Genomic DNA, 21329 nt, shown 5'->3' with positions numbered 1-21329 from the left:
GCTCCATCCCAGGACCCAGAGATCATGACCCAAGCCGAAAGCAGAGGCCTAACCCACTGAGCCAACCAGGTGCCCCACATGTTTGTTTTTTAAAGATTTGAGAGAGACTGTGAGAAAGAGCACAGGAGCAGGGACAGAGGGAGATGGAGCAGACTCTCCATAAACATGGAGCCCAATGTGGGGCTTGATCCCAGGACCCTGAAATCATGACCCCAGCAAAGCCAGGCAATTAACCGATGGAGCCACCCAGATGCCCCAAAGGCACATGTATTAATTAGAAAAAGGTTGCCTCTATGTATATACAAACCCCACTAATTCTGGCAAGTTAATCCTGAGCATGTTTCTATTCCATTAACAGGTAAATTCCTTGGAATCTGAAGTTACAGAAAATTAAGTCTATAGTTTGAGCCCATTCTATTAAAATTTGTAAAGAACCTGGACAGAGCTTGGAAGACAGAAGACGCGGGGCAGGAGCAGGGGGGGAGGTAGAGGGGAGGCTCAGCCCTCGTACCTCTTGGAGAAATTTCATATATAGAGTTAACACAAGGGGATAAAAATGATTAACTTTTTAAAAGATTTTGAGAGTGAAAAAAGCAAGCACAGCTGGGGCTGGGGGTTTGGGGAAGAGCAGGGAGCGAGGTCATGGGATCATGACCTGAGCTGAAGGCAGATACTTAACCCACTGAACCACCTAGGCACCCCAAAAAGGATTTTTTTTTTAAAGACTTTGACAGACAGAGATCACAAGTAGGTAGAGAGGCAGGCAGAGAGAGGAGGAAGCAGGCTTCCTGCTGAGCAGAGCCCGATGTGGGGCTCGATCCCAAGACCCTGAGATCAAGACCTGAGCCAAAGGCAGAGGCTTAACCCACTTAGCCAACCAGGCACCCCCCCAAAAGGATTTTTTTTTTTTTAAGATTTTATTTATTTATTTGAGAGAGAGACAGTGAGAGAGATCATGAGTGAGGAGAAGGTCAGAGAGAGAAGCAGACTCCCCATGGAGCTGGGAGCCTGATGCGGGACTCGATCCCAGGACCCCAGGATCATGACCTGAGCCAAAGGCAGTCGTCCAACCGAGACACCCAGGTGTCCCCAAAAGGATTAATTTTAAATGGAGGACCCGAGGGCTTCAGGTCACATTAAAAACTTCAAATTCACCAGGTTGGAAAATAGGGTAGGAGGACATGTCTGTTTTAGATTCCTGGTCCTAAAACCAAAATAGCCTCTCTAGACAGCCCTGGTTCTCCATCCTGGCTACACCTTGAAATTTCTTGGGGGGGGGGAGGGGGGCGTGTCTTTAGAAAGTACTGATGCGTGGGTCCTACCTCCACAATCTGACTTAACTGGGTCTGGGATAGTGCCTGGACACACTCTGGCTGAGAACCACTGATTAGATTAGTACATTCCATTCTGAATCTTGGACAAAAGGGTAGTCATCTTACCATGTGCTAGGGTCCACACATAGTCTAATCCTCAGCCTTACAAAGAACACATAAGGTAGAGTATATTCTGATACTAGATGTGTGAACACAAATCTAGGCTGAAAAGCCTGTTCCAACATCTTTAGGCCAGACTATTGACCCAAACCTGCTGAGCACTCATTTTTTCCATCAGACCCCAAATTTCACATACATCACTTCTCATGGTTTAGAAAAGCACAATGTCCAATGCTTTCAGGCAGAATTTGCCAAGGTTTACACCCACTGTGCTGGTTCATTACATTACCTTTCATTCCCAACTAAGGTTTTGCAGATACATAGAGCTATCCTATCAAAATGTTTTTTTTTTTTTAAAGATTTTATTTATTTATTTGTCAGAGAGAGTGAGCGAAAGCAAGCATTGGCAGACAGAGTGGAAGGCAGAGTCAGAGGGAGAAGCAGGCTCCCTGCTGAGCAAGGAGCCCGATTCCTATCAAAATGTTTTGATACCACGCAGATACTTTTATTAACTCAATTGCCTTCCACAAGAGCAAATTAACATGGTAATCATGTGTTAGGTTTTACAAATACAGCCATTTATGGGGCGCCTGGGTGGCACAGTGGGTTAAAGCCTCTGCCTTCAGCTCAGGTCATGTTCCCAGGGTCTGGGATCGTGCCCTGTATCTGGCTCTTTGCTTGGCAGGGAGCCTGCTTCCTCCTCTCTCTGCCTGATTATGATCTCTGTCAAATGAATAAAATAATATAAAAATCTTAAACAAACAAACAACAAATACAGTCCTTTATGTGGTTTACGGGAAGGATACCTGTAACTCAAGTGTGCACACACACTCACACACCTGGGCCTTCCCCACATCACTCAGTGAACTCCGTTTGTGTCCACCATCTGACCATTCACCATCCCGTATCTTAAACTAAGCACAGTGCAGTTACCTTGGGTAACCTCTCAAATAGTAACTACTACCTGCAATTTACTTTAAGAACTCTGAACACAAATAACTAAGTTTTCACAGCAGAAATGGGAAAGTCTGTAAGTTTCTGTAATCACAAAACCAAGTACTGCACTAAGCAATTTCATTTTACAAAAGGTTTGGGGTTGTCAAGAAGAGTGACAGGTAGAAAAGAACAGAAAGACAAATTTCGGGAGCAAATAATTTTTAATTTTTTTTTTTAAACAATTACACCAAAGAATCATGCAATGCTGCCAGCATTGGATGCAATCCTGGGCCACAAGTCTGCACACTCCTTTGCGACTGGTCCTGTGATAGCAGACCCTACATAAAAAAAAGAGTGAGATGACAGATAAGATCAGATAGACCCAGAGGTTAAATCATCCCATCTGGAAGACTTAGGCAACACTGTGGGGTTTCTTTCTTACCTTTCATTTCACCTTTATTGTTTACTATGACCCCCGCATTATCTTCAAAATAGAGAAACACACCATCTTTTCTCCGGTATGACTTTCGTTGTCGAATTACCACTGCTGGATGTACTAAGAGGGAAAACAGGACAGTAGTCACTAACCTGTCAGGTCCCAGTGCCACCACAAGAAAGCAGTTTACATCTCACCTAGTTCCCCAACACTTCCCACTTCAACAGAATGCAGACTCACCATTTGCTTTTCATTTCCTAAAGTGTGAGAGACAGTGCAAATACCACTCAGCCCTTAAGGAAAGACCTTACTTCAAGGGAAAACTGCCTGCACTTCCTACAAATATAAATCTGTACTCTTCTTAAAACAATCAGCAACACTAGCACGAAACTTGCTAAGCACATTCTATAGTTGTTCCCACTTCACCCAACAGGTGGATGCTGTTAAGATCCTAGTATCACAAAATGGGACCCCCTCTTGGATGGAGTAAGTAGAGGCCCAGCTATTAATGAACTCATTAGATATATTCCATCCCAGTATATATCAAAACCTCCAAGAAAGCACATACCTTGATCTAAAAATTACTGCTTTTCAGAGTTTACTGGCATTAAATATGCACCGTGTTAGATTTTACAAGAGAAGTTCATTTACACACCAATTTAACCAAAGAAAACCTACAACAAGGTATGCATATATGTCTACACACTCCTTGAACCCCAGAAGTACATCCAAGATATTGACCACACACTCTACACCTTATCTCAAATGCCTAACTGTGGGCACATGTATTGTTGTATTAGAGCAAAAAGCTGGAATTAGGGCGCCTGGGTGGCTCAGTGGGTTAAGCCGCTGCCTTCGGCTCAGGTCATGATCTCAGGGTCCTGGGATCAAGGCCCGCATCGGGCTCTCTGCTCAGCAGGGAGCCTGCTTCCCTCTCTCTCTCTGCCTGCCTCTCCATCTACTTGTGATTTCTCTGTCAAATAAATAAATAAAATCTTAAAAAAAAAAAAAAAAAAAAGCTGGAATTAACCTATGTATTTCATGGCAAATACACAAAACAGAACCACTTAAAAATGATTATGTCGGGGCGCCTGGGTGGCTCGGTGGGTAAAGCCACACTGCCTTCAGCTCAGGTCATGATCTCAGGGTCCTGGGATCGAGTCCCGCATCTGGCTCTCTGCTCAGCAGGGAGCCTGCTTCCTCCTCTCTCTCTGCCTACTTGTGATCTCTCTCTGTCAAATAAATAAATAAAATCTTAAAGAAAAAAAAAAGATTATGTCTATCTAATTTTTCACATGTAGGACAGTATCTGTGAAGCAACGAGTTATGGGAAGGCTGTGGTCCCATTCAAACAGTAGTTTACAAGCTAATTTTTTGCATGTAACTCAAAAAGAAAGGATGGGGCACCTGGTGGCTCGGTCAGTTAAGCATCTGCCTTTGACTCAGGTCATGATCTTGGGGTCCTGGGATGGAGCCCTGCATCGGGCTCTCTGCTCAGTGGGGAGTATGCTTCTCCCTCTACCCCTTCCCTGGGCCTGTATGCTTATTTGGTCTCAAATAAATAAAGTAAAAGCTTAAAAAAAAAAAAGACACAACAAAATATTAACAGTGGTCATCTCTTGGAAGTTTGAAGGTTGGATAATAGAAATTTAATTTCTATTTCCTATGTAATTATGTCTAGGGATGCCTCGGTGGCTCAGTGGGTTAAGCCTCTGCCTTCAGCTCAAGTCATGATCTCAAGGCCATGGGATCGAGCAAGGAGCCTGCTTCCCCCCTCTCTCTGCCTACTTGTGACCTTTCTCTGTCAAATACTAAAATAAAATAAAATAAAATAAAATTTTAACTTTTGAGGAACAGTTTTCCTCAAAACTTAAGTTAAATTTAAAAAAAAAACCTACCAGCACTAAAATGAACCCTTTCCAGACCTTCATCTACAGCACTTAAAAGAACTGAAGTCAGACATCACCTGCATGCAAACCATGACCATCATTAGCTTAGACTCTGAACAAGTTACTTAAACTGACATTCAAGTGTTCCTTTTGTAAATAGGGATAACAGTTACATTTCCACATTCAACATCAGACACTGCAAATACAAGAATTTTTTTTTTTTTAAACAAGGACAGGGATCCTGGCTATCCTTGAGGCCATTATTATTTCTATATGTAAGATGGCCTCTGATCAGGGTTTTTTTTTCCCCCTCAGAAGAAATCTCCACACCCAACATGGGGTTCAAACTCACGATCCACCTGAGATCAAGCTGCATGCTCCACTGACTGAGCTAGCCAGGCAGCTCTACCTGATCAGGTTTTTAAGAATGAAATACACATGGGGCGCCTGGGTGGCTCAGTGGATTAAGCCGCTGCCTTGGGCTCAGGTCATGATCTCAGTGTCCTGGGATCGAGCCCCGCATCCGGCTCTTTGCTCAGCGGGAGCCTGCTTCTCTCTCTCTCTCTGCCTGACTCTCTGCCGACTTGTGATCTCTCTGTCAAATAAATAAATAAAAATCTTTAAAAAAAAAAAAAAAAAAGAATGAAATACACATTGAGGGGTAACTGGTATTTACTGAGAGCCTTCTCTGTTGGACCCTCATCTACTAATAACCATTTATTTTTTTAACTAGAAAAAACATTTTTTAATGTAAACTCTATGCCCAATGTGGGACCTGAACTCATGACGTGGGGATCAAGAGTCACATGCTCTTATGACTGAGCCAGCCAGGAGCCCTTACTCATAACCATTTAAATTCTCACAAATGACCAATCTAGCAGATGAATATGGCCACACACAAATCCAAGACTCTGGACTTCCAGAATTGCTCCTTTCCACATTTCTGTCTGTTATATGCAAGTCTAAGGTGAGAGAACGTATTCATTCAGCAGACACAAGGACAAGTAAGATTAATTAAGAGCTGGCAATTCACTATCTGGTCTGTCCCACCACAACCTGATTGAGACCAACAACACACCCTGCTGCCATCTCACCAACAGTGACAGTGGATTGCTCTGCCCTTCTCTGACAGCTTCCCAGGCCACAGACCAGACCCAGCAAGTGTTCTAAGAGGAGAGCCTGTCCAGTTGCATGTAGATCCCAATCTACACATCAATTAATCAATGCTTAATCACAATGCTTGGTACTCCACGCCCTCAAGTCGGTATTAAATGTAAACAAAGATTTCTGACCACCCCCACCAAATCATCAGCGGGTGGCAGGGGTGCTTGTACAGGCCTACAAGGAGAGACTGCAGTATGTAGCCAAGACCTGTATTTGCACTGTCCATCAAGAGATGGCTAGGACTTCTCAGAAGAGCAAGATACCCTAGATCAGAGACAGACTACTTAGGTACAGGAGGGAAGTTCAGGAGCTGAAGTTTAGTGCATGGAGTATCAGGAGCTCTAAAGCCAGACAGACAAATCAAAGTGCCCAAAACCCTCCCCATCAACTCATACACCTAGGGGGATTAAGTAATGAGCAGCTCCTACTTTAGTTTCTACCAGAAGACATTTGGAAGCAACCATGCTTAACTTTTGACAAGTCACAATTCTGAGTTAATCATAATTCTGAGTTAATCTCTTCTATAAAAACAAACAAAAATCATTCTTAGGGACGCCTGAGTGGGTTAAGCTGCTCCCTTCAGTTTGGGTCCCAGTGTCAGGGTCTCTGGATAGAGGCCCACATCAGGGTCCTTTCTTGGCAGGGAGCCCGCTTCTCTGTCTGCCTCTGCCTGCCACTCCCCCAATTGTGCTCTCTCTGTCAAATAAACAAATAAAGCCTTATTTTTTTTTTCCTTAAATCAGGAAGCATAGGTTTTTCTGTACTTACAAAGTGTTAGGTCAGAGGCCAAATGCTCTACATGCTCAGTTTATTACCCGAATCTAACAACCACTTGAGAAAGTATTCAAGGATCATTCTTCCCCTTCAAATCAGTAGTTCCAGAAAAGAAAACTTGCCTGACACCTGGTCAAGCTCTAAATGCCTACCAAAACAAACAAACAAACAAAAACAAACCATTTACTGGGGTGCCTGGTGGACCAGTCAGTAGAGCATGCGACTCCTGATCTCAGGGTAAGGAGTTCAAGTCCCTCCTTGGACTTAGAGATTACTCAAAAATGGAAACAAATACAGCAAGACCGGGTAGTGGAGAGCACTTAAGACAGCAAAAGCAGCAGAACTTCGATTGCAGGTATTTATCTCACACTGCCCCTCCAAGGAAACTGAGCCTTCAGAATGGTAAAATTATGATTCCATTTTCCAATAAAGGGAAAAATCCCTCAACCGCTCACCAGTTAAGGAAGATTCAGCGTTTCTACTCACCCTTCTTTCTGAGCTCTGGTTTGCCTTTCTTCACTGTGGCCATCACCATGTCACCCACACCCGCAGCAGGAAGTCTGTTCAATCGTCCCTTGATCCCCTTCACAGAGATGATATACAGATTTTTGGCTCCTATTGAGAATGTAAACAGTGATTTTTGGGGGGTGGGGTGGGGACCTGTGTAACGTTTCCCCGGCACTTCCAGAGCCTCTCCCTCAGCTCACACTCCCAGTTAGTACCCCCCAACCAAGGCGGAACACCTTGTCACACCACCGATTGAAGCAAAACAACACAGCACGCTGCTGCTTCACCCAAAAGCAGTGTTTTTACTCTGCCCTTTCTTGACGGCTCAGTGGGTCATTAGTCAAGGCCCAACGAGTGCTTTTAAAAGGGGGAGCCTGGCGGAGTGCAGCTGAAGGTCTCACCTGTGTTGTCAGCACAGTTGATCACGGCGCCCACCGGAAGACCCAGGGAAATCCGGAATTTCGCACCGGAGGACCCACCACGTCCTGTGGGTAGGAAGGAAAACAGGATAGGGGTCACTGACTAGCCATGGTTCCGAGTTTCCCCTCACACTCGCACATGCTTTGGGCAACGGTATCCTCCAGTCCCTTTCTCTGGGACTCCGCCTACCCCTCCCCACGAGTCACCCGGTTCCCCATAGCGAACAGCCAATTCCTCACTGTTACCGCCCTTACGTTACGGTTAAGGGGCCTGAGCTACTCAACCCTCACTCCACCTTTTGCACCACGTAGTTCTCCCTGCAAGGCGGGAGATCGCACAAGTCGTCCACTCTGGGGCCTCAGCCAGTCTCACTTCAACACCATTACTGGAGTGCTAGGCGCAGAGGGATCCCGTCGGTTTGGTCTAAACTCCTGTCCGGATGCTGCCAACTCAACTCTCCAAGCACCCCCCCGCCGCCACTTTCGGCGGCCCTTCCAGTGCTCTCACAGCGCCCTCCTCTCCCTCTCCGCCCCAGAGAAGAGCAAAGCGCCCCAGCTGCCCATGGCCACCGCTCCGGGAGAGGCCCGCAGTCACCCCGCGACAGATGGCAAAGGATACTCAAAAGTCAAACCCTCACCTCGCTTCGACATCTTGGACGCCGGAAAGAGACAAAAAGGAAGTAGGTACAAAGGATTCTGGGATATGAACTTTGATGCCCCGCCCAGCCTCGTCACGTGACCCAGAGTTTGCGCAATCCTCCTCTTCCCCCCCCACCCCCGCCCCGCCCTCCGCAAGCACGCTGTCTTATCACGTAGTAAGTCGTGGACGTCGGGTTGAGTTCTCGTTGGGAAGTGGGAGGTGTGGGTGTTGAGGGCTGCTGGAGGAAATGACGCCCGGAGTCTCTTCTTTACGAGCTCTAAAGTTGTAGGGGATACAGAAACATTGGTTAATTTACCCAATAACGTCTACTGAGCACGTAGTATGTGTCAGGAACTTCGCTGGACACTCGAAATTAAGAAATGATTAAAAGGGCCTGTGTAGGAGCCTCAAAGAACACAAGAGAGTGGGGTATCGAGCGAGAAAGAGCTCTGAATGGTATCTTTAGGATGTGGTATTGGAAAAAAATTGTGTTGAAAAAGATTAAGAATAAAAATCAACAACCCCCACCCCAAAAAAGGATGTGGTTTTGAGTAAGTGCCATTTTAGCACTACAGATAATTCCATTTATGTATGTTTGGTCCCAGACTCATTTGTATTTCAGATATCTTTGTTTATCAGTTACCGTTTCGCGGCTTCAACCTCCTCTTCTGGCTTTTTTGCTTTTGCCGATGCATTCATTCAAACATACATTTATTGCATTGGTGGTTCAGTGGTATAATTCTCGCCTCCCATACATTTATTTATTTATTGGGTGCCTACTTTATGCCAGGTACTATCATGGGTATACATTAGACTGCATCAGGGAAAAACGCCAGATCAACATTTTTGCCCTTAAGGATTCTGCAAGGGTGGCAATGATAGTGGATATTCCGCACTAAATAGATACAATAACTGCAGTGTATCAGATAAGACGATGATGTGTACTATCGAAAAGTAAAAGTATCAGGTATCAGGAAGTCGGAATAGGGGCGAATTGCGATTTGAAACAATATGGTCAGGGTGGGCTTCATGGACGAAGTCGATATTAAAGCAAAGACTTTAGGTGAGGGAGTTAACAATATGAATGTCTGGGAAGAACAGGGGAGAGAGTCATCAGCCAATTATCTGGCCCAAGGTGGAAGTGTGCCTAAGCAATATGAAGACCAGCAAGGAAGTGGATGTGACGGGACAGAGTAAGTGAAGGGAAGAGTCTCGGGTGAGAAGGTCAGAAGTAATGGAATGAGATTGTGTATGGCTTTGTACTGTGGACTTCAGCATTTTGGGACTGGAATGAAGAACCGTTGCCCCAGGGTAAGCAGAGGGACATGATCTAATATTTCAGAAGGGTCACTCTAATTGAGACTAGAGTGTGGGAGAGGATGCAAAGTTGCAGATAAGGAGATGTGTTAGGAAGCTCTTGAAATACCCAGGAAAGGAATGATGGTGCTTCAGACTACAGTGGTAGCAGTGGAGGAAATGTGATATGGTCAGATTCTGGATATGTTTTGGAAGTAGAGCCAACAAAAGGCAAGGTGTGGAAAAAAATGAAGGAGTCAGATGTCTCCAAGGTTTTAGGTCTGAGTTGAAGATGTCATTGCTATCAACTGGGATAGGGAAAACTATGGAAGGAACAGATTTGTGGTTAAGAATAGGACATAAGTTGGGGTGCCTGGGTGGCTCAGTGGGTTAAAGCCTCTGCCTTCGGCTCAGGTCATGATCCCAGTGTCCTGGGATCGAGCCCCGCATCGGGCTCTCTGCTCAGCAGGGAGCCTGCTTCCTCCTCTCTGCCTGCCTCTCTGCCTACTTGTGATCTCTGTCAAATAAATAAATAAAATCTTAAAAAAAAAAAAAAGAAGTAAGGGTAGGGGTGCCTGGCACCCCTATGTGGAGGGTGGAACTCTTAATTGCAGGGTTGTGGGTTTGAGTCCAATGTTGGGTGTAGAAATTAAAAATAAAAAATCTAGTGGCACCTGGGTGGCTCAGTGGGTTAGGCCTCTGCCTTCAATTCGAGTCATGATATCAGGATCCTGGGATCGAGCCCCACATTGGGCTCTCTGCTAGGCAGGGAGCCTGTTACCCCTCTCTCTCTGCCTGCCTCTCTGCCTACATGTGATCCTTCTTTCTCTCTCTCTCTCTGTAAAATAAGTAAATTTTTTAAACCTTTTTTTAAAAAATTCTAGGGATGCCTGGGTGGCTCAGCCGATTAAGTGGGTGCCTTTGGCTCCAGTCATGATCCCAGGACTCTGGAGTTGAGTCCCACATCAGACTCCCGGCTCAGCAAGGAGCCTACTTCTCCCTCTGCCTGCCGCTCTCCCCCCTTGTGCTCACTCGCTCTTTCTCTCTTTCTGACAAATAAGTAAACTTTTTAAAAAATGCAAGACAAAAAAACACTGAAAAATATTTTTAAAAAATAAAAAAAAGAAAAATCTAAAAAAGAAAAAAAAGTAAGGGCAAATAAAGACCACGAGCTAAGCTCTGGGGCACCTCAACATTAAGACGTCTATAAATCTGTACATTTATCAACCTCCCTTACCACTCTTAACATGCCTTCACTTGATCCTGCCAGCTTCTCTAGCTACCAGTTTTTCACGCTCCTTCACTTCTCAACCAAATTCCATGTGTTTCTCAATATGTGATTTCTTTACCAAATTAGTCTCTCTTGGTAAATGGAACTGCCATCCATCCGGGTGTCCCATCGGAGCCTCTTGTCCAAGTTCGTTTCAGTTCGTCTCCTAAACATTACAAGGGTGTCTGGCTGGCTCAGTGGGTAGAGATGTGACTCTTTTTTTTTTTTTTTTTAAAGATTTTATTTATTTATTTGACACAGAGAGAGAGAGATCACAAGTAGGCAGAGAGGCAGGCAGAGAGAGAGGAGGAAGCAGGGTCCCCACCAAGCAGAGAGCCCGATGTGGGGCTCTAACCCAGGACCCTGACATCATGACCTGAGCCGAAGGCAGAGGTTTAACCCACTGAGCCACCCAGACACCCCGAGATGTGACTCTTGATCTCAGGGTTGAGTCCCATGTTGGGCATGGAGATTACTTAAAAAATAAAAAGCCTGTCATATCTATCCTCTTTTATCTTCTCTAATACTGCTCTGGTCCATGTCTTACCTAAGTTACTTCAGAAGCCTCCCAGCATACCTCCTGACCTCTGTTTCTCCCTCTACCTACTGACTATTCATACAATGGCCAGGAATAATTTTTCTGAAATACAAACATTACAACGCTGCCCTCCTGAAAATCCTCCAGTGGTTCTAGGGCTCATAGAATCAACGGTTAAAATCCCTATCATGGCCTGCTAGGCCCTGATCTGGTATTGCCCTATCTTGTCAGCCTTGCCTTACACCACATTTGCTCTTGTTCTCATGAGCTAACTTTTTTTTTTTTTTAAAGATTTTATTTATTTATTTGACAGACAGAGATCACAAGCAGGCAGAGAAAGCATGGTGGGGTGGGGTGGGGGAGAAGACTCCCTGCTGAGCAGAGAGCCTGATGCAGGGCTCAATCCCAGGACCCTGAGATCATGACCAGACCAAAAGGCAGAGGCTTAACTTGCTGAGCCACCCAGGCATCCCGTGAGTTAACTTTTTTGTCGACTTTTCTTAGCCTGATGCCCATGCTCCTGACTACCCACAGGCCTCATGCATGCTTGGAGTACTCTACCCTGCCTACCCTTGTCATGTACAACATGTCTACTGATTTTTTTAGATTTCAGCTTAACTGTCTCTAAGGGAAATCTACCCTGACTCTCTTTCTACGTCATAAGTCTTAACACACGGCATTTTTCTCTCATATCTTTCATACTACTTATTACAGTTCATAAATATATATTTGAAGATTGTTTGTTGAATCAGCCCCCCCCCCAAATAGTCTATAACTAGTCTATAAGCTTCATAAAGGTTGGGTCCACATCCTTTTGTTCAACAGTATATCCCTAGCTCTTTGCACGGAGTCTTGCTCAATAAATACATGTTGAATTGTTGCTGAACAAATGAAGAAATCAATTTTTTTTTAAGAAATCAATCTTGATCATCTCCATATGTCAGCATCCTTTCATGAAGAAGCTTTCCTTCGCTTATGGCAAAATTAGAAATATTTGGAAAATACAGCATTTCTTATAAAGCTACATTTGCTCAATTTAAAGGACTGCTTATTATTCTGGAATTATCTTCTTTCATCTTTTTTGGTGTTAAAAATGTTCCCTACAGGGGCGCCTGGGTGGCTCAGTGGGTTAAAGCCTCTGCTTTCAGCTCAGGTCATGATCTCAGGGTCCTGAGATCGAGCTCCGAGTTGGGCTCTCTGCTCAGCGGGGAGCGTCCTTCCTCCTCTCTCTCTGCCTGCCTCTCTGTATACTTGTGATCTCTGTCTGTCAAATGAATAAATAAGATCTTTAAAAGAAAAAAATGTTCCCTACAGCGCTCTTATTGGCTGCCCATCCTTCCAATGCTATTGTTTTTTTGGTCATTTCAATGGGAAATCATTGGTCTCTACTTCCTTATTTCCTACATGTACACATTCCTTCTCTGTAGCTTATGACTGAAATTATACTAGAAATGATATATATTGAAAATTTTTACTAAAAAGGTCACCATGACCTACTCATTTTCAAAATCCAAATGTCTTGGGGCACCTGGGTGGCTCAGTGGGTTAAAGCCTCTGCCTTCTGCTCAGGTCATGATCTCAGGGTCCTGGGATGATCTCAGGGTCCTGGGATCGAGCCCCAGGTCAGGCTCTCAGCTCAGCAGGGAGCCTGCTTCCTTCTCTCTCTCCTCTCTCTCTGCCTGCCTCTCCATCTATTTGTGATTTCTCTCTGTCAAATAAATAAATAAAATCTTAAAAAAAAAAAAAGAATGTGACTTCTTGGATCCCCCCAACAAACCTGTGATATAGGTATTATTATCATTCTCATTTTACCAATAAGAAAATGGAGAAATGAAAAGGTGAAGTCATGTGTCCAAGATCACCCAGGTTGTGCAAGGCAGAGCTGGAATGCCACTCCAAACCTGGCTGATTCCCAAGCACAGTCTCTAAGCCACTATGCTCTTTCCTCCTGTATTTCCCTGGGTGATCACATCCAACCAGATGGCTTCAGTTGTCTTTTTGCTAACCACTCCCCTGTCTCTATCTCCAGCCCAGCCATTTCTGCGTAGCTCTCACCAATGTATGGAAATGGTGATTGGGAAACCACCCCACAGGCACTTCAAACCTGGCATGTCCAAAATATAAATCCTCATTTTACCAGGAAATCTGCTCTTCTGACTGTATTTATTTATTTTTTCTTCTTTTTTACTTTTTAAAGTAAACAATGGGCCCCACACAGGGCTCAAACTCACAACCCCAAGATCAATGATTGTATTCTCTACCAACTGAGCCACCCAGGTTCCCCTATATTAGTCTTCTCAGTTGGTGCTACCACCAGTGTCTGACCATAACATTCCATTGCTTAAAACCCTGTGCTGGCCTTCTAGTGCTTATAGAATAAAATCTAAGCTCCTTAGCACAGTATGGGCATCTCTTCCTGAAATGGCTTACTTTCTCTCTGGCCTCATCTTCAATCACCTTTCCTCTTATACTTCATTCTTCAGAAACACCAAGCTACTTAGGATTTCAGGACTCGCTTTATCCTTCTGTTCTTCAACATTGTACTCAAATGTCATGTCTTCCCTGTGCCATTTTGCAACCCCAGGATGCTCTCTCCTGAGCCATCTCTTTACTTAAGAGTAGAGGTTCTCAAATATTCATCTGAAGCCCCCTTAACATTCTTAAATTATTGGGAACCCCAAAGAGTTTTTGTTTATGTAGGTTGTATCTACTCACATTGACCAGACTAGCCATGAAAACTGAAATGTTGGGGTGCCTGGGTGGCTCAGTGGGTTAAAGCCTCTGTCTTCAGCTCAGGTCATGATCTCAGGGTCCTAGGATGGATCTGGTCCGTGTCGGGCTCTCTGCTCAGCAGGGATCCTGCTTCCCCTTCTCTGCCTGCCTCTCTGCCTACTTGTGATCTCTGTCTGTCAAATAAATAAATAAAATCCTTTAAAAAACAAACTGTGAAATATTTAAGCATTTGTTAATTCACTGAGGATAATAAGTCCACTGCCTATTAAAAAATACATAACATCTTAACATGAAAAATACATGTTTCCAAACAAAAATAATTTAATGAGAAGAATGACTTTGCTTTACATGTTTTTGGAGATCCCTTTAATGTCTGGCTTAATGGAAGACACCTGGATTTTCATGTTCCCACTCTTTTTTTTTTTTTTTTTAAGATTTTATTTATTTATTTGACAGAGAACACAAGTAGGCAGAGAGGCAGGCAGAGAGAGAGAGAGAAAGAGAGAGAAGCAGGCTCTGCATTGAGCAGAGAGCCCGATGTGGGGCTCAATCCCAGGACCCTGGGATCACGACCTGGGCTGAAGGCAGAGGCCTTAACCCGCTGAGCCACCCAGGGGCCCCCATGTTCCCACTCTTAATCTGTCGTGATAGCACACACTGTGGCAGCCTTAGGAAAGTTCTATTGTGTACTCATGAAAAAACAAGAAACAGATCGTGTAGTCTTATGAAATGAGCTCTTCTCTTGCTACAAAGGGTCTCGGAGAGGTCTAGAAGAAATCCCCCCAGACCATATTCGGGAATTGACCCGGACAGAGAACCCTGGAATGGTTGCAGACATTCTCACCTATAGAGTAACTGCACTGTTTTCACATTGACTCAGGTGTCAGAACCTGGAATCCTTGGTGCTGCAGCTTAACACTCTGCAGAACAGACAGGAGGATGCTTGCTTGGTTAGCATCAGCATCTCTTCTCTCTCCTGGTCTGGAGGGTGGTAGGGCTTAAAAGTGAATACAGTAGGGGGCACCCGGATTTGAACCGGGGACCTCTTGATCTGCAGTCAAATGCTCTACCCCTGAGCTATACCCCCTCTGCTGGAAAAAGAGGGATTATACTTTAATTGTAGTGTTTGCTGACCAGTCCTTCAGTGATTAATAATAGTTTAGTACCTGTGATTGACTGTTTCAGGCTTCCCGGGGTGATGCAAAGATCCAAAATGAGATTTCAGAGGGATTCTGGACGCAAGTGGCAGGGGAGGAATGTGAGGCCTGCTCTGACCCAGGCTTGAAGGTTCTGTGTAGGTGCATGTGGACGGGATTCCCTCTTTCCATCAACTATAGGCTTTTCTTACCTATGGCGTCTGGGAATTCTTCTGTGCATTGCCTGCATCCCAAGCTGTCCTAAATCCCCAGCCCAGTGCTTTGTGCAAGAGAGAAAACGCTTCCCCTGTTCTTCTTCAGACCCTCTCTGCTCCTGTACCAGAAGAACCTCTCTTGTCCCCATTCTCTGCATCTTCTTCAGTCACTTCCTCTCCCTTGGTTTCTTCAAACATCAACAGGTTTCCCCTACATCGGAAAGCCCTTCTGTTGCTTTGTATAGCTGTGGTCGCCTGCACATTTCTTTCTTGCTACCCATTTTTAAGAAAGCCAGTGACTTCATTTCTTTCAACATCGTCGACCTATCTCTGCATTCTGCTACTCGACATTTCCCTTCCTGTCAGCAATCCCCCCTACCCCCCACCCCCACCCCCCGCCCGGACTACATATCTTGGTTCCCCAACTGGATTGTAAGTTCCTTGAGGGCAGGGATCACTTTGCATTCCTCTTTGTTTTCCCAGAGTAGCTGGCACTGTTGCCTGGTTCATTACACGCCCTAGTTGGTACTTGGCAAACCAAATCAGTCCTGATTAAACTCAACCATCACATTACACCCAGCTAGCACCCAAGCCACTGAATTTTGCTGGACAAGAGCTCACAAGGCCCGCATCAACTCATCAATCTCAAACAGGCTAGGCTTCCCCGTCTAGTATTCCTACACCACTGGCTGACTAGGTTCATGTTCTCAGTCTCCAAAATGTCTATTTCACATATTTTCTCCTGTCTCCAACCTCCCACATCTTATCTCTCTTCACTCGCTTTGCCAAAGAGCTGGCCTCTTTCTTCCATTTTGGAGAAAATCGGAGTCAGTCGGAAGCAGTGGTGTGCTGGTAAATGGCTAACAACTAACTGGCTTCAAAGGACATGGTTTATAGCATTTGCTAATTCCCATGATGCAAATATCCCCACCTGCCAATTTCAAGCTACCACAGGGAAGTCAACTGGCTTTTAAAATTCCTGAAAATCCAGTCATCAGTTCTCAGAAGCAGCATGAGCCAAGTCTAGCACACTTCTGGGATTGACTTCCTTCTTCCTCAACACTCCACTGTATACTGACAACACACGGAATTACATTTCCAGCCCAGACCTCTCCCTGGCCCCCAGAATTCACTGGGTCTTCAACTGCATGCTTACCATCCCGTCTTCGATATCTATGGGGCATCTCACCCTTAACATGTGGAGCCATACGAGCATGTGAGGTCCATGAGGGCAGGGCGTGATACTGTCTTACTTTGTGTGTAAGAGTTTTAAAAAGAAACTTAATTTTTTTTTTCTCCTCTAAGCTTCCTCCTTTCCCAGTGTTCTTTATCTCAGGAAACCACACCACCATCCACCCAGATGGGGGACAAAAAAGAAGAGTCGCTCTCAATTCTTCTCTTTCGCTCTTCTTCCTCAAGCCATCCAAAGTAGAGGAAGCATGTAACCCCCCTCCTGTGGCCCATTTGGAGGCCCACACTCCTCTCCAGCTCTGCTGTTCCCATGGCAGTAGGCTAAATAATGGCCCTCCAGATATGTCCATGTCCCCAACCCCTTGTGCATCTGTTAGCTTATAAAAGACAGATGTGGTTGCAGTTAAGAATCTTGAGTTGGGGAGATTATTCTGGGCAATGTGGATAAGCTCAATGGAATCACAAGGGTCCTTCTAAGAGAGAAGCGGAAGGATCAGAGTCAGAGACAGAGAGAAGATGTAAGGATGGATGTGGTGGGGATCAGAGGGCGAGAAGATACTACCCTGGACATGGAAGAAGGGGCCATGAACCCAGAAATGCAGGTGACTTCTGGAAGTTGTGAAAGCCAAGGGAACTGAGGCTCTCCTAAAGCCTCCAAAAGAATACAGACACGTCAACACCTTGAGTTTAGCCCCGTACATTTGATCTTGGAATTCTGACCTGCAGAAGTTTAAGATAATATTTTTGTGCCGTCTCTCACCTCCACTATGCAAGAGAATCCTAACCTGTCTCTCCGTGTCCATCTTTTTCTTCTCCTTTGTGGTAAGAACACTTAACATAAGATTTACTCTCTTCACAGATTTTTAAAAGATTTTATTTATTTGTTTGTTTGTTTATTTATGAGAGAGAGACTGTATGTGTGTGTGCGCACGCGTGTGGGTGTCAGGAGGGGGAGGCGGAGAGGGAGAGCCCGAGAATCTAAAGCAAACTCTCTTCTGAGCTTGGACTCTGAGGTGGGGCTCAATCTCACGACCCTGGGATCATGACCTGAGCAGAAACGGAACCAAGAGCTGAACGCTCAATGACTGAGCCACCCAGATGTCCCTTCGTAGATTTTTAAGCGTACAATACAATATTGTTAACTATAGGCACAATATTGTAGAGCAGAGCTCTAGAACTTACTCCTCTTGTATACCTGAAACTTCATACCCATTGCTTAGCAACTCCCCATATTTCTTTCCTCATCCCTGGCCACCACCATTCTATACTCTCTGCTTCTATGAATTTGACTGTTTAGATACCTCATCTAGGTGAATTATTCAGTGTTTGTCCTTCTGTGATTGGCTCATTTCACTTAGCATAATGTCCCATGTCGTCAAATACTGTAAAATTTCCTGCCTTTTCAAGGCATAGTAGTATTCCATTGTATGTATTCTTTATGTCCCTTCTTGGATCCCTATACATCCAGAAGTGTGGGTGATGATTTCAACCCCCCCCCAAAACCATCCGATGGCTGCCTTTTAATCTATTTGGAATAAAATCCAAACTCCTTACCTTGGGTTACAAGGCCCTCACTGGCCCTGGCTACCTGTCCAGCTCTTTTGAATTGTCCTTCCCCTGTCCACCTCTCCTCCCACTCTGGCTCTAGGGACATGGCATTAGTCTTGCTACTTAGAAAGCATGTCTTCCCAGGTAGCCAAGTGTCCCTTTCATGTCTTTCAGATCCTAACTCTCCAGTTTCTGGTTTGTCTTCATTAGATTTTTAATTCGGTGTGAGTGAGAATGGAAAATATATTCTGCATCTAAAGGGGAATAGTTGCTCCATAAAAAGAGAGAGCGACCACTAGAAAGTATAGCCAGGGGACGTCTCCCAGTGATGTCCTGCTAGCTGTTGTTTGTATTTTTCTTAGAGAGACCAGAGAAAAGGATTCCCTATCTAGTTTTGCAAAAGATTGTTTTCTGACTTCTTTGGGTAAAGAGATGGAGTCTGTTTTGGAAAAGGCAGATTGGTACCTGACTTCACATGTTTTCAAAATGTCACATCTTCAATTGGTATTTTAGCTCTGTTCCTCTTACTAGAAAATTCAGTATTACCTAGCAGGAAGAAACAAACTTCCAACAAAGAATTTTCAAGATGAAAAATTTAGGATTGCAGTAAAGAGAATTTAACAAGTTCTTGCCAGCAGAGGGGGTATAGCTCAGTGGTAGAGCATTTGACTGCAGATCAAGAGGTCCCCGGTTCAAATCCGGGTGCCCCCTTGGTTACCTTTACTGTTTTTCACAGTTGTTCAGGTGTGACCCCAATATCTGTAGGTTCTGAATAGCTGTGTGACCCCAATATCAGCAGGTTCTGAATACAAAACTATTTGGAATCCCCGTCTCTTCCACTTGGCTGATTTCTCCTGGCAGCTACCTCTTCCTTGTACCTGAGAAGCAAGCAGTTAACATCCCAGAGGTTGAACAGTGATTATTACTCTGTCCAGTCTTATGATATAACTCAACGCAGTGCCAAGAACCCCACTTGTGGGTGAAAGATGGGATCAAACTATTTTCATCTCTAAGACTGAGATCTATTGGTTTAATGTTAATTACAGGTTGTTTTGGGGGGCAGGGCGGGGCAAACAGCGGAGTGCCCGGTGAGGAAGGTAATATTATTTAGCCTTATTCATATTCTGACAGAGGAGACTCGGAGAACAGAATCTACATTCAGAAGGTTCATTTACGTGCTTGAGAAGTTTAAGTCCCAGCGCAGACAGAAGACAGGTCAAAAGTATATGGTTTTCTTCTTCTTTATATTATTCAAAGGGAGGGCTTTGGTCTGACAAAAGTGCAGGTGGTAAGCCTGAGGCCTGGTGTCCAGAAAAGGGGTGAAAAGCTGGCTATTCCTTGGGATTGGCCTCTGCTCAGTCTCCATGTCCTGGCTTTTAACGCCTCCCACAGTTATGAGAGCCATGGGGAAAAATGCAACGGAGGATTCCCCAGGGGCTCCCAAGGATGACACAATCAGATTCCGGGTTTAAAATATCACAGCTGCCCCCTGACCCAGGCAGCATGTCTCTCCCTTTCTCCTTTATTTTTCCTTTTTTTGGGCAAAACCTAGTCGAGGGGGCCACCCTTGCTGCTTTCACACATCGTTCCCCGTGACCCAACAATGGTTAACTCTCAGTCAGGAAGCCAACGGAGATACATGGCCTACCTTCAGGTTGTGAAACTCCATTGCCTCCTAGTACTAGTTCAGTGGTTCTCAAAAGTGTGGCCCCTGACCACCAGCGGCGGGAGCCCCCAGGAACTGGTTACAAATGCAAATTCTTTGAAGTACCCCTCCAGGCTCAGAAACGGGACTCAACAAGGTCTTCTGGTAATTCTGGCTCACGCTGGAGTTTGAGAGTCACCGCATCCGTATATATCCGTTTGCATCCGGACGTAACTATTTTTGTAAATTAAAATGAGCCGGTGGGTGTGCATTCGCCGTTTTAACATTCTTGAAGCGCGTTCCCTCTGCCTGTGTCAAGAACAATAGGGAGGGGTGAATACAGCAGGTCCATGACACCTTACTTTAAGAAAGAAACTTGAAGTTGGGGAAAGGTTGTGTTTGCGGGTTTCCCTCTTTTGATCATACACCTCCCCCATCGGAAACGGAAAGCCAAGTTGGGGGAGTAATCCTGTCCTCCGACCCGGGTGCCTCGAACTGCCTGACACACTTGAGGCTGCAGGCGGCTGCCGCAGAGATCGTGACAAGTCCGGCGCGGATAATAGGGAGCTGCAGGTTTTGAACGATTTGTGCGCGCACGCACTCCTTCAGCTGGATACAAAGCAAAATCGAAAGCTTTCTGCTAAGGTTAGGAAAATGAGGAAGGCATTTGTAAATTAAGTCAATTTTGGGTTTTTTTTTTCAACCTAGGATCTAATTCAACAGTAAATCCAATTCGCGAAATGTTCATCTCAAGGTGAAGGAAAAGCCAGGAAGGGGGCACCCGGATTTGAACCAGGGACCTCTTGATCTGCAGTCAAATGCTCTACCACTGAGCTATACCCCCACGCCGATGCTGCGCCCGGACACGGCTCTTTTGGGTACTAAAACACTGCTACACGGGAGAGAGTAGGGAGTAAGACCAAGGAGAAAGGAATGAAGGAAGGAGGGCCAGGCGGAAAACAGAAGGTATCGGGACCCGGAGAACCCCAGGAGAGCGCAAGGCAGAGCGCAGGGAAGGAAGAACCGGCCAGGGCTGCCCCGCGCCGCGTCCGGGCTGTAGGGACGGGTTCCGCCCTACAAATGTGAGAAAGGATGTGGGGGAAGGGAGGCTAAAGGAGGGGCGGGGTAGGGGCTTTCCGTTCCGTCCGCAGGTTCACGCCAGGTATCGACCAGCACAAAGGAAAGTCCCCGAATCTGGTGAATCCAATCCCGCGTTCGGAAGGGTTCCAGCCCCCACCCTCGACGGGTGCGAGGAATTGGCCCGCCTCTCGCAGCCCGGGCGCCCCAGATGTGCAGCCACACCGGCTGCGCGCCGCCTCCAGCGCCAACGGGTCCCTGGCCTCCGGGCGCGCTTCTCGCGGGCATCTTCTGCTAGAGAGCGCCCGCGGACTGGGGACCCTCAAGACGCACCTAGGCGCGCGCCCCGGGCCCCGCCGCCCTCCCCGGAATCCGCCCCCGCGCAGCCCCACGTCGCCCGGGAAGCGCGCTGCCCGTGCGCGCCCCTGCCCGCGGCCGCGGCGCGTCCCCGCCCCGGTGCAGCCCCTCCTCCCCGCTGTGTT

The 21329-nt window shown here is 45.8% G+C and overlaps 1 protein-coding gene and 4 non-coding genes across 5 annotated transcripts; 1 reads left to right on the top strand and 4 right to left on the bottom strand.

Moving 5' to 3' along the window:
• Window positions 1-2571: 2571 nt before the first annotated feature.
• RPL23 (ribosomal protein L23) lies at window positions 2572-8301 on the bottom strand. Its single transcript, XM_004764688.3, has 5 exons — window positions 8197-8301; window positions 7541-7624; window positions 7119-7247; window positions 2812-2925; window positions 2572-2707 (listed from the first exon to the last, which is right to left on the bottom strand). The coding sequence occupies exons 1-5, from the start codon at window positions 8207-8209 to the stop codon at window positions 2625-2627; spliced, it is 423 nt and encodes a 140-aa protein (XP_004764745.1). The 5' UTR covers window positions 8210-8301; the 3' UTR covers window positions 2572-2624.
• Window positions 7375-7509, bottom strand: LOC123389240. The gene has a single exon (XR_006603832.1). It is a non-coding gene; the product is annotated as a small nucleolar RNA SNORA21 (small nucleolar RNA).
• A 6749-nt stretch (window positions 8302-15050) lies between the features above and the next one.
• Window positions 15051-15122, bottom strand: TRNAC-GCA. The gene has a single exon. It is a non-coding gene; the product is annotated as a tRNA-Cys (tRNA).
• A 3642-nt stretch (window positions 15123-18764) lies between these two features.
• TRNAC-GCA lies at window positions 18765-18836 on the top strand. Its single transcript has one exon. It is a non-coding gene; the product is annotated as a tRNA-Cys (tRNA).
• A 1706-nt stretch (window positions 18837-20542) lies between these two features.
• Window positions 20543-20614, bottom strand: TRNAC-GCA. Its single transcript has one exon. It is a non-coding gene; the product is annotated as a tRNA-Cys (tRNA).
• Between the last annotated feature and the right edge of the window lie 715 nt (window positions 20615-21329).

This window comes from Mustela putorius, unplaced genomic scaffold (genome assembly GCF_011764305.1).
Source record: "Mustela putorius furo isolate JIRA1106 unplaced genomic scaffold, ASM1176430v1.1 tig00003962_pilon_pilon_pilon, whole genome shotgun sequence".
NCBI lineage: Eukaryota > Metazoa > Chordata > Mammalia > Carnivora > Mustelidae > Mustela > Mustela putorius.
This window is presented reverse-complemented; position numbering and strand designations above follow the sequence as displayed.